The following is a 13,350-nucleotide window of genomic DNA, read 5'->3' as shown; positions in this document are numbered from 1 at the left end:
ATTATATTATATTATATTATATTATATTATATTATATTATATTATATTATATTATATTATATTATATTATATTATATTATATTATATTATATTATATTATATTATATTATATTATATTATATTATATTATATTATATTATATTATATTATATTATATTATATTATTGATATAATCAGTTATGCATTATGCCCATATCTTTGTCTTTTTCCACCTATCATCCATTAAGGCTATTTAATTTCTGAAGATGACTTTTACTGTCACTTCTGAACTATTGTAGTACAATGGAAACATTTTTTTAATGCATCCATAAAGAAAATAATGGCAGGACACAGGTCACCTGAACGCTAGATTTTGTTAAACTTACAAAACACAAAAAGACTGCTAATGTTATGCTGAAGAATGACAAGGGTGACTGCTTTTTATTAACCAAGGAGGTTTTGTCTTCCTATTTTTTCTTTCTCAAATTTTTGTCTCCCACTCTGGTTCTGATGTGGTATTTTTTCTTTTCTTTTTCTTCCATTATGTTGGCTCTTTTCCACAAGTTTTCTCACTGCCAAAGCTTAAAGATATAACACAGTTTAACACTATATGCATAAAACAACTGGCTGGGGTTGCTCTAAACCCCCTCAGTAATGTAATGTTCACAGTTCATTGAAATTTCTGTCTATCAATTCAAGCATCAGTTCATTCAGAATTAGGGCTTTGGTCTGGCACTCTTTAATTTAGATAGGAGGTTTTTCTTCAAATGTTTTCAGAGTCCTCGAGCCATATTTTTGTCTATGTTGGTTCCTCAGGAGCATTAGGGAATCCCTCATGCAACTTTCTAAAACAGATCTGATAGCCCTTTACTCTAGAATTGGCCTTCTTGAATTACTGACTTTAAATTTGGGGATTTTTTTTGTATCATCTGCAAAATCTGTGTTCCTGAATTAATTTTTTTTAGGCCTGATGGATTTCAGGCCATTTTGAAGCCCAGCCTCTTCCATGCTCACTGGGAAAAATCAGCACTGCTTAATATTTAGAGAAGTTTGAGGTTTCTGACTTTAGCTTTATTGTTGTTTTGGCTGCAGAGCATATCCTTATTCTTACAGATAATGGTAGTAGAATTTGTTCCTGGTTCCTTCTTGGGAGCTATGCAGCAGAAGTAACAAGAACAACAAAAGCCTGAATTACAAGTTGCTACTAAAATAAAGTTAAGGAGTAAGTTTGGGGTGAAGTTCCCTGTTTTCCCATGAGAAGCCTGAATGGGCCTCCAGCAGATGTGCTGGTGAAATTTGTTTTTCCCATCTCAGTGCTGAAAGAAAAGAGCAGTCCAAAGATCAGCCAACTCTGCTGGAAGACCTTAGATACAGAACTAGTGGGCTCTGCAGTGCAGCTGGAGTTTTGGCTGGAGAGACTGTTAGGATGAAGACTCTATCTCTTGGCCTTGAGAAAGTTTCCTCAACCCTAACATGGGTGTTACACCCAAAGAGAAAAGAAAACACAGTGTGACATTGCTCTTTTGTGAGAAGGCTCTCCTTATGTATAGTCCTTAGCTCCTTGTGAGTCACTGTTGAAGGGCTTCTCAAACTTAATTCCAGTGTGGAACTGCTGTACCTTGAAAAGCAGAGTTATAGATGTCTTTCTCAAGGTCCTCGATGCTTCTTTATTTTGCAAAGGAAATCATGGTGCGAGAGCATCACCTTTATTTGTGTCCATCTGTTTGCTGTGAATCTGAATATGTGGGTGCTATGCCAGTCAGTGTAACAGATACATCTTCTTTCTTTAAGAAGGCATCTGCTGAAGAGGTACCTGACAACTCTGCCCTGTTGCAAGACTCAAAGAAAGATGACAAACAAGGTATTGAAATAAATAATGTTTCCCCCTCTCTGTTATGGATTAAGTTCTGTGTGTTATTAGTAATTCCTTATATTTGCCTACAGAAGCAATGCTGTTTTTAATTTCTAAGTTGGCTATGTCTTGCTATAGATTTAAAAGGAAGACATTTATTTTAAGTCATTGACAGCAGCTGAGTTGAAGACAAATAAATGGATGTGTTTGCTTAAAAATAATTTGTGTTATACATGAATGATACAAAATGCACCTTCTAAAATACATGTAGTCCTAAAGCAATTAATGCTGCAGTACTTAATTTAAAAAAGTTGTAATTGTTGTTATCAGGAGTTTTGTAAGACTCAAAACTACGTTGTGCCAGTGTTTGGATTTCCCTTTTTGCAGGAACTAGCAAAACTTCAAAATTAGCTGTTATTTAAAAAAAAAAAAAGTCCCTATATTTTCTCACGAAATAAAAGTTTCGGACAGACTGGATTGCAAATACTTGATGCATTTATTTCACTTGAAATCTGTCAGGAGCAAGGCATGTGAAATTGATCTTTTTCTTTTTCCACTCAGCAGCTACTAGGGCTTCCAGAATCGACACTGGATCGTCACACAGTCATTCTCTTTTATATGCCCTTTTCCTGACCTTTCAGGTTCTCACCTGCTGTACCTACCCCTCGGCTGTAGAAACAAAACAATTGTGGGTTTTTTTTTTATTGCCTTATTCTAAGAGCTGAGGATTATATATATATAAAAAAGAATGATACATCTTGACCTCCCAGCTGTGCACATGCTGAGTTTGCATCAGAGCTGTGAGACAAGGTATAGTCCACATTCCTGAATCGCCTTCCACACTTAGATGTGACTGAGTTTGGCAGATGGACTTCCGTGGGTTTCTGGAGGGTGGACTTTGGCCTTTTTAGGACACTGATTGGGCCAACCCCTTAAGAAGAGAGTCCTGAAGGACAATGGGATCCAAGAAGGCTGGACACTCTTGAAGAAGGAAGTCTTAAGAGCACAAGAGCAGGCTGTACCCATGTGTTGTGAAACAAAATGGTGGGGCAGATGACTGGCCTGGCTGAATAGAGAGCTTTTGCTGGGACTCGGGGGGGAAAAAAAGGAGAATTTTAACACCTTTGGAAGAAGGGGTAAGCAACTAAAAATGAGTACAGGGATCTTGTGAAGTCATACAGAGAGAGAACTAGAAAGACAAAAGCCCAGCTGGAGCTCAATCTGATTGTTGTCATAAGGGACAATAAAAAAAGTTTTATAAATACATTAACAATAATTAGAGAGCCAGGGGGAATCTCTATCCCTTATTGGATGAGAGGGAACATTGCAACCAAAGATGAGGAAAAGGCTGAGATATTTAATGCCTTATTTGCCTTCGTCTTGAATAGTCAGACCAGCTAATTCCAGGGTATTCAGTTTTCACACCTGGAAGGATGGAGAGCAGAACAAACTCCCTGTAATCCAGGAGGAAGCAGTTAAGGACCTGCTATGGCACCTGGATACTCAGAAGTCTGTAGGGCCAGATGGGATTCACCGAAGAGTACTAAAGGGACTGGTGCCTCTGTCATTTATCAGCAGTTCTTTTCAACAGGGGAGTTCCCAGACGACTGGAGAAGGCTCTGCAGAGGAATGGGGACTGGTTGGATTGTTGGGCCAAGGCCAACTGTATGAGATTCAATAAGGCCAAGTACCAGGTCCTGGTTGACAGCTGGATGAACACAAGCCAGCAGTGTCTCCAGGTGGCCAAGAAGGCCAGTGGCGTGTTGGCCAGCATCAGGAATAGCGTGGCCTGCATCAGGAATAGGACGGCCAGCAGGAGTAGGGAAGTAATTGTACTCTGCATTGGTGAGGCCACACCTTGAGTACTGTGTTCAGTTCTGGGCTGCTCACTAAAAGAAGGACATTTGTCTGGTGAAGGGTTTAGGGAACAAGTCCTAGGAGAAGAGACTGAGGGAATGGGGATTGTTTAGTTTGAAGAAGAGGAGGCTGAGGGGAGACCTCACTGCTCTTTACAACTACCTGAAAGGAGGTTGTAGGGAGGTGGGTGTTGGCCTCTTCTCCCAAGTGAGTAACAGCAGGACTAGACGAAATGGCCTGAAGTTGCCAGAGGAAGTTTAGACCAGATATTAGGAAGAATTTATTTACTGAAAGAGTATTTAGGCACTGGAACAGGCTGACCAGGGAGGTGGTGGAGTCACCATCTCAGGAGGTATTCAAGAAACATGTAGATTTGGCACTTTGGGATATGATCTAGTAGGCATGGTGGGCCTTTTGGGGGTTGTGTGTTGTTGTTGGTTTTGTGGAGTGTGTGGTTATGGTTTTGTGTGTGTGTGGTTGTTTGGTTTTTTGTTTGTTTGTTTTGTCCCTGGGTAAATGGTTGGACTCGGTGATTTTAGAGGTCTTTTCCAACCATGACAGTTTTGTGATTCCTAGTGGCCCTTGTTCAAAGAAGGGTTGTCAGATTTGACAGGTGTTTGTAAAATGTTTTGACAACTCACCATGTTCCAAGAAAGTAACGTTTTATTGACAAGTTTTGTTTTGTTGTAAAGTTCATAACAAACAAGAGCAAGACTTGAACCTTGAAGCTTACTGCTTTCATATGACTAGGACAGGTTTACCTTTTACTTGGAGCATCTCTTTTTCTTGCCTGTGTAGTTGAAGAACTTTTGTTTTGCTCTTGGTAGCTGACACATTAATTCAAATGGGAAGCTGCTGCAGTGCACAGTCCTGTGGGGTTTGCTGTATTTATGGCAGAGATTCCTGCCATTTCAGCCAAAGAACAAATCCTCTTATTCTACCATTTATTGCCATTCTGACAAAGGAAAGAGCAGATCACTCTCTGGACTGAGGAGATCTCCCCAGAACTCAAGAACCTCTGGTTCAAGACTGTAGAAGTAAATTTTCCTGCATTTTCAAAACTATACAAGTAAAGTAGCTCCACTCTGTCAGATTATAATATAGTTAAATGTGGAAAATAGTGTTGATAGAACTGGATCATGAGAACCAGACTTTTAGCATGTTTTATTTGATAAAGGTAGACCAAGATGAGAGACTTCATTCCAAGTGGTCATTTATACTAGTATGTATTACAATGCATTAAAATATGCTACAAAGCATTAAGAACACCTTAAGACAGTAATTAGTAAAGGATGCATAGACATCAGTGAAAGGGGAATAAGCACAAAGATTGGGATTTTCTGAATTTTAACCCTGACTCTGTTGGTGCCACGTGACATTCCCTGGCAAAGGCGTGAAAGGTTTGAGTTGCCAAAAGCAGCCAGATCCTTGTCACTTGGGAGAGATGAGTCCCAGCTCTGCAAAGTGGCTCTATGAAAGCACTACCTCTCTGAAACAGAAGTCCCATGGATTTAGACACCAAAACCCCCAATTCTCAAAATTTGTGGTTGCATGTGAATTTGGGCATAGATGACTTTTCTGTTCTTCACTCTTGTGCTCTTAACAGTTGTTACTTTTTGAGGGCTTGGGTGTTGTGATGGTATTTGGATACTTCTGGGTTTTTTTCAGGTATGTTTAGCATTATCACATGTTCTAATACCAACTGAAATACTTCTTTCTTGGAACTGATACTTGTAGATTTTACCTGCACATACTTAAATTAATTATTCACTTTTTTTTTTTAAGCTCTTAAAGTAAGCACTGTTCTCAAAACGATACCAAAGGAATTCCAGCACTTGACTGTGAAAACAGGTAAGAAGAAAAAAATTGACATGTTTATTCCATTAGGATTTTGATCAAATATTTTTTATATCACAAGCCTAAATTAATGTAATTTGATTTTTTTTAAGATCCTTTTGTTCTTGTATAATTTTACTACTGAAATTAGCTGTTCCCTCATGTTGACTACTACTTTTGCACAATTCATCTTAATTAGTTTAATTCAGGTTTTCAAAAGGTTTTCTTGATGTCTTTCCCTTGTTGTTAGTCTATGTGCAGTCTTCATGTGTGGGAAATTTTTTTAATGTATCAGTTTTTAAGGAGTCAGAATTTTGTTTTTCTGTACTACAAACAAGATGCCGGAGCACAAACATTGTACCTCTTGATAAATCTCTTCCTAAGTACACAGCAAGTATTCAGTAATTATTCGGAATCAGCCTGTTTATTTGTGGAATTGAGGTTTCCTATTTTCTGTCAAGGAGTTTTAAGGTTAGATAGCCTTTTGAAAACATGGACCTTGCGGCACTAAGAGCACTGATTCAGGCTTTTGATTTGGAGGGCATTACAGAGTTGAAACCACCCTCATTTTTCCTCTCTACAAGTCCAATAAACACTCCTTCTTCCTATCATACTAGAAAATGTTATTTCTGGAACGGTGTATGTCAAAATTACTTAGTTGCTCCAGAAACTTCCCACACACTCAGTTCAGTTTGTCAGACCTCCCTGGCCTTCCTCTTTGTAAATCTTACTGTGAGGGTGGTGGGAGTGTTTGCAAGCCCTCCGTGGTCCCAGTCAAGCTAAAATTTGGACTTGCTTTCTTTTCCTTTTGCATAAATGTTTTTACTCATGAAGATATCGTTGATTATGAAAACTGACCCCACATGTCTGTCACAGCAGTTTTGTCTTATAGCTCGATTTATTCATGGCTGCTCAACAGCTGCATGCCTCATTTCCCAAGTCTTTTTTTTTCCTGGCTTCTTCCCAAACCCTTGGCAGCTGCCAGATTCCCTATCTTCAGCTCCTATTCTCAAATGATATCTGCTTCTGCTTCACACCCCCTGCCCCCCACACTCCCCCTTGAAATACACACTCTTACACTTCCCTCTCAGGAGGATAGGAGAGTGGTTAGGAGACTTTCATTTCTGTTATCTTCCCTCCCATTTTGCCCAGGGGCACCCCAGGCAGTTTTATTTTCAGTGTAGCAATTCCATCTTTGGTACACTTAGGAAAAACAACCTGCTGTCACATGCACATCTCCTGTGTCACCGTTCTCTTTCCCCTGACTCCTCCATCTCCTCTGCAGGGAGGTCTTCTGGGTACAGCATTACTGTGTTTGTATTCCAAGAGAGATGGCAGAGTTTTGCCCCATCATCATAATTGCTTGGACAGTGGAACAGGCTGCCCAGGGAGGTGGTGGAGTCACCATCCTTGGAAGTATTTAAAAGAAATGCAGATACAGTGCTTAGCAACATGATTTAAGCACTGAATGGGTAAATTAGGTTATGGTAGGGGGATTTAGGTTATGGTTGGACTTGATGATCTTCAAGGTCCCTTCCAACCAGGAGGATTCCATGATTCTATGAATTGATGGTAGGAGTAAAAATGTTGATCTGTGTAGTGGGTTAGGTACAGCATAGTAATGGAGCGGTTAGTTTAGAATCAGTCGTTGTTCTGAAAGGTCACCGGCATCATTAACCTTTAGGTTGAAAACCTGGTTGGGATGAAGCAGGAGAAATTTTACATCCTTCTTTGGTTATTGATTTGAGCTGTTTAGGTAATGACAGGAAAGATGATTCTGCTGTGCTTTATTATTGGAAAGTTATCTTTGCCTTCAGAAGGACTAGAAATTGGAAGTCAGTACAGTACTTTACATGCTTAGCATATCCGAATTTAAGCTCCTAAGTGTAAGATCTCCATCTGCCTTAGACTTTGAAAGGATGAAGGGGCAAATTTCTTGTGAGCATTCAAGTTGTACAAATCTGCCTAGGTTGCCATTAAGAGATGAGACACTGGGGCAATTTAGACTAGACTTACTTGGTCTTTGGTTTAGCCAGGTAGCATATGTGCACCTTTTATGGTGCACTTTCACACCCAATCCTCAGCCTGTAAAGCAAGGAGGCACCAGTTAAGTATAAGGAATTGGACTACAGCCAAAAGTTACTGAATCAGCGCCCTTTTGGAGCTTAAAATGAGCTTGGATTGGGAGAGGAGCAGTGAAACACTCAAAAGGCAAACCTTCACACTCTCCTGTGAAATGAATAAATAAGAGTTCATTGTCATATGTGACTTCAATTAGTGTTCGGTTCAACAGGCTGTACTATTCCAGGAATATACAAACTTTTAAATAATAACTGTAATTAATTTATTGAACAGCTTTAATTTTTTAAAATCAATTTCATGTAACTTATGCTTAGGTATCCAGAGCACTAGAAAGATGGAAAACTCATTAACTGGGTAAATAATTTTGTGTTATCTTAAATGATTGTGATGTGAATATGTATAATCCTGCACCTCCAAAACAAAACATGCACATACTGAGTTTTAATAACTGCATGTTTTATTAAAATCTTGCCACAATTATTTGTATGTCCTAATAATGAACTGCCTGTTTTATAATTGTTTTATATTATACTACTTCTTTGGAAAGGTAAAGCTAAGTCTGGGTGTTGTGTACTTGTAGCCTTGAATTTCTTGGTATTTCAAAAGCCTAAAAGAAAATCCATGTCAGTGTTCTAGCCTCTTTTATTAGTAGTCATCTTGGGATTCTCTCTTCCGTGTGTGCCTTCTTGTTTACCTCAACAAGATGTCCTTGGGGAGTTTGAATGTCAGTTTTACCTGCAGGTTTTTAGACAAAAGGTTTTCTAAAAGAAGCATGAACAGAATTATGGTCTCCATAAAAGAAGGAAAATGTGAAGGTTCTTAAACCTGGCTTAGCTTGGAAAGGATTTATACTTCCTATTTCTAAGTGGCATACATTTAATAATTGTGCATATAATTTAATAATCAGCAATTTCAATGCTGGAAAAATTGGGTCATATTGCTGTAGGGGAGCAGTGTCTGAAGTTGTGTTCTCTGGGAGTTGGATACAGAGAGAGAGGAGGATTATCACCACTGCATATTTTAATAATAATTCCCTCTCTTCCCTTTAGTTGCTAGGAAGAGTTTGTTGCTCAGAAATCTGGATGACTCTGAGCCAGTTTGTTGGTGACAATAAGCTACTAGAACTTGGTTTATAAGTGGTTGTTTGTGTCACTGCCAGCTGCATTTGGATTTATTCCATCCAAAGCACTGACTAGCACCGTGTGACCCTAAAAGCAGTTTCTTTTATGGAGAAATAGTGTGTGGCTGTACATATGCCATATGATGCTACTTGTCTTCTGTGAGCCTGAAGCCTCCCTCAGAGGGTCTGTGGAGTAGTACAGTGCAAGCCATTACAAAGTCAGAAATTGCCAGCTGGTACCACAGGTAGCTCCTGCTCTATGTTTTGGAGGAGCTCTTGTGTTCTCAGATAGTGCTGTATGTGCTCAGATAGTAGCTGGTGATAAATGTCCAACTTGGAAGTAGTCATATACCTGAAGGAAGCTAGAAAGTCGTAGAATTTTATTCCCCAGCATACTTGCTTCATCTAAGTGTTGTACCTTGATTAGCAGAATAATGGGAAAAGTACAAGTATTCATTTTGTGTATGCATTGGGATTGTTGCTGCTGCTGTGATACCTGGAGGATATCTCAGTGGGCCACATTTGAAAGCAATCACACAGATAATATTTTCTCAAAATTATCTCATGTTAGTAAGGAAAGCAGCAGAAAAGTCACAAAAAGACTATGTAAACCAAGGAATGGCCTCAAGGAATTATGCAGAGAAGGTAAGTCAGCACTTGTTTTTCTGTCACACAAAACCTGCATGTGGCAGGATATTTGGAATTCATCCAAATGAAAGAAAACCAGTTTTTACATTAATAGAAATGTGTTTGATCAATATTTACCCTTTAAAGCTTTCTGCCTTAAAATAGCTTTCCTTCTCTATGTCAGTGTAGTCTCAACCTGATGTGTTAATTTTTTTTTTATGAGTGGAAAGATGATGTACATTTATACTAATTACTCAAGTATTTGTGAAGGACATAAACCTTTGTGCTTTGGGAATTAGGACAACTGATAGATATTTGGACTATGAGTAAGGTCTTTGCTGTGGAAAGTTGATGCTGTTCCTTATTTTGGTCTGTCAAAACTACATCCAGGAGTACAGTTTAGTGCTATCAGACCTATTATTGCTTTTCCTGCATTCTGGTTACCAAGTTAAAAGCTGAAGGTCTGCCTACATGTGGGCTTTTGAATTCTTGGGACATTTACGCACGACAGAAGCAAAGGGGAAGAAGAAATGAAAACAAATCCCCATTGCTCATGTGAAATGAGCACAGTCTTGCCAATCTCGCATCCGCATTTGCAACAGTCATATTTTTAATGAACGCTGATCCTGCACCTAAGGGCATTTATTTAAAATATGAAGTTTTAGCAGTACTTCTTGTTTTTTTCTTTTTGTCTGTTTCAGCTGCTCAGGAATCTTACGCACTGAAAGCCAGACCACGATCCAGGTACTGCTTTCATTTCTGTTTTTGGAGAAGACATATGTTCCTCTGGTGTTAGACTCAGGGTGTAAGACCTGGTGTTGAATTTTTAATTCATTCTTTTTAATTGGTGTTGTGCTGGAAGTCCAGCTCAGATAAAAGGCATGTATACCAGGAGAGATCTATAAGCTAGAGACCCTACATAAGTACTGCCTACAACCCTGCCATCTCTGGTTGTAAGATGCTGGGACTTGGTCTGCCAAGCCTGGCTGCTTTGTGGGGTTGGTGACTGTCTCCAGCCCTGCCCTGGAGGTGTCAGGGTGGGACAGTGAGGACCACCCTATTGCGGGGAATGTTCTCAGCCATTTCATGTTGGTGAAACCTGCACAGTGGTTGGTGAAACCTGCACAATGGTTGCATATGAAGGGAGACATTGCACACTCCCACAGAAACAGCAATAGTAGCTCAGCTCATGGATGTGGGTGAGTGAATCCTCTTGTTAGTGTGTGTTCTTGGCTATGCCTGGTTGGTGTGTGATGGAAAGGCGTACAAACTCTCACTGGTCCATGAGAAGTGGCACCTGCTGAATGTGGGTATTTTGAAACAAAAGGGAAACCTGTACCAGAAAATACTGTATATTAATGGATTATGTGTTGGCTTTGGTTGTTCACCATTCTGGTGTGTAAACATATTGTGCATTCACCTTCAAACTTTTTTCTTGGTGCTAGTTAGAGGGCTTAATTTCTTTTTCTGGGGTAATGAGAGTATAATCAGGAGCTCCCTTCTTACAAGCTTGTCAAAGCCTGCTAATAAGAAAGGATCAGCTATATGCATGATGAATGAAGATTGAAATCCTCTGTTCTTAGGACCCACATCCAGGAAGGATGAACTGCCTTGAGTGCTATTTTCCAACTGCTAACCAAAGCTTTTTAGTTTTCATACTGTTTTAAATTGTCTTGCTGTGTTACTGAACCATAAATTGCAAATATGCAAAATATGTGTAAAAAGTATTTTATGCAAAACAGCATAAAATTACAACTGCTTAAGCAAATTTGAAATAAATCACTTGAATATGACTACTGTGCCACATCTGACTGTCTCACATATGAGTGTGTCTCATGAATTCAAGGTAGAAGTTGAGACTAAAGATTCTTGAGCACATCCTTGAACTCAGACCTTCTGCTTTGCTTGCCCTGCAAAGCCTGGAGGGCTCTATAGGCTCAAGGGTCTCTGTCTTCAGGTGTGCCCAACCACCAGAGGCAATGATTCAAGTCTGCAGCTCTCAGCTCTGGGTCCTGCTTTTCTAGCCTAAGCTGTGCAGTTTCTTTGCTGCTGACTCTTCACTGACTTTTAGGTGTCAAGTCTGTCTGCTGCAAGCAATGATTCCCTGTCACAGGGCTCTGTGTTAGCACTGCTGGGGCTGGCATATTTTTGCCCGATAGCTGATATCTTACTCAGCCTTACAAAAAAATTTAAAATATCAAGCTGTTAGATTGTCCAGTTGTAATGCATGTAAAATATATACTGCATAATATGGGAAGTGAAATCGTAAAACCTTAAGGTTCTGATTCAAAGCTCTCCCACTTATTTCAGGCGGGGTGGGTTAGTTCTTACATGACATGAATATGGAAACCAGGACTCTACCAAGATAAAAAATTCAACATCAGCAAAGTTTTTTGTGCCACATGTATATTTTGAGGCAATTATAGCTTTCACTCTTGTGTTGATTAAAGTTTACATAAAAAACATAGGATCAGCATTGCCAAATGTCTGTTCTGTTAAAGAGTTGTTTTCTAACAGCAGCATGTCTGGCAAAAAACAGATCCGTTTCCCATTAGTAGAAGTAATTTCTGTTCTACTTGAATATGTTTTTGGTCTTGCCTGTCATGCGTAATGTGTTACAGTAAGTGTAACATCTCACGTTGTCAATGCTCATTTTGAAGAAAGCTCTTCGTCTTGCAGAAAAGTGGTTAACTACAACAGCTGAAAAATATTGGACACTATTCAGCAAAATCAAAATTCTAATCAAATGTACCACGTTGGGATTAATGGGATGTGGAAGAGCATAGAAGGCTGTCTGCACTGGGACATGTATTTGACCACTTTTGGTTACTTTGGAGCCATTTGATTTTTCTGGATTTTGGGGAATTAGGTGACTGTTTGCAATAGAAAATTTATTCTGCTAGAATACTATAAACTACAAAATATGTACTTGGAAGAGGTAGGTTGGAGCTATACCTGTATAAACACTACCCTCACAGTGGGGAAAGGCAACAGAAACTGTAACAAGGGGGGTGGAAGTTTACTCAGTTTATTCAAAATAGTTGCTACAATTACTCTGTTGGCACATAAAGTTACATGAGAAGAGCCTGAAGCTGTAATAGAAAAGGCCTTAAAAAAATAGTGTCTCTGTCAGCATGACCCATTCCTTTTCCCAGATGTGTAGGTCCCTCTGTTGGCAAAAAAAAAATTAAACTCCTGTTTGATTTACTATCTACGTTTTAGTTAGGACAAGGAATTTCCACCATTAACTAGAGTAAGAGATAATACAATCTTGAAGTGAATATACAATTACTCTGTTGGCACATAAAGTTACATGAGAAGAGCCTGAAGCTGTAATAGAAAAGGCCTTAAAAAAATAGTGTCTCTGTCAGCATGACCCATTCCTTTTCCCAGATGTGTAGGTCCCTCTGTTGGCAAAAAAAAAAATTAAATCTGTCTTACTATAATAGAGAACTTTTAGTTAGGACAAGGAATTTCCACCATTAACTAGAGTTCTGGTCAGTATATTTTTAGATACTCTTCAGTGTAGTTGTTTAAAATGAATTTCTGAAGTAAAATACTTTCTGCTTTATCTCCATCCCCTCCTACCCCCATTCTTCCTTAGGTCATATTCTAGCACATCAATAGAAGATGCCATGAAAAAGGGAGAAGAGCCCCCTACTCCACCTCCAAGGCCACAGAAATCACATTCCAGAGCTTCCTCTTTGGATCTAAACAAAATATTTCAACAAAATACACAAGGTAAAGTTTGCTTTCTTTCCTTCTTTTGAGACTATTTAGGTTAGCTGCATACTTGGCAACTTGATCCATTTACACAAATGCTTGATGATAATGTGCATGAGCTGTAAGTTTCTTTGCTATAGACAGCAACACACTACAGAAGTAGTTACACTTTCTTGCATTACATTGTTGTTAAGTGGACAAATTACTTGTTATAACTAAGGTGATTATAACAGAATGGCACAATAATGGGAAGCTTGACATATGGTAGTCTGTC

The 13,350-nt window shown here is 39.0% G+C and overlaps 1 protein-coding gene across 1 annotated transcript in view; it reads left to right on the top strand.

Moving 5' to 3' along the window:
* Positions 1-13,350, top strand: part of REPS2 (RALBP1 associated Eps domain containing 2) — a 101,042-nt gene that overhangs the window by 56,463 nt on the left and 31,229 nt on the right. Inside the window, exons 12-15 of the mRNA XM_009993835.1 lie at positions 1,771-1,840; positions 5,474-5,539; positions 10,055-10,097; positions 12,958-13,094. Of these exons, the coding sequence (XP_009992137.1) occupies positions 1,771-1,840; positions 5,474-5,539; positions 10,055-10,097; positions 12,958-13,094 (316 nt within the window). The remainder of the gene's footprint in view (positions 1-1,770; positions 1,841-5,473; positions 5,540-10,054; positions 10,098-12,957; positions 13,095-13,350) is intronic.

The sequence above is a fragment of the Chaetura pelagica genome, unplaced genomic scaffold (assembly GCF_000747805.2).
Source record: "Chaetura pelagica isolate M959 unplaced genomic scaffold, ChaPel_1.0 scaffold412, whole genome shotgun sequence".
In the NCBI taxonomy this organism is placed as follows: domain Eukaryota; kingdom Metazoa; phylum Chordata; class Aves; order Apodiformes; family Apodidae; genus Chaetura; species Chaetura pelagica.
The sequence above is the reverse complement of the archived record's forward strand: the minus strand, read 5'-3'. Positions and strand labels throughout refer to the sequence as shown.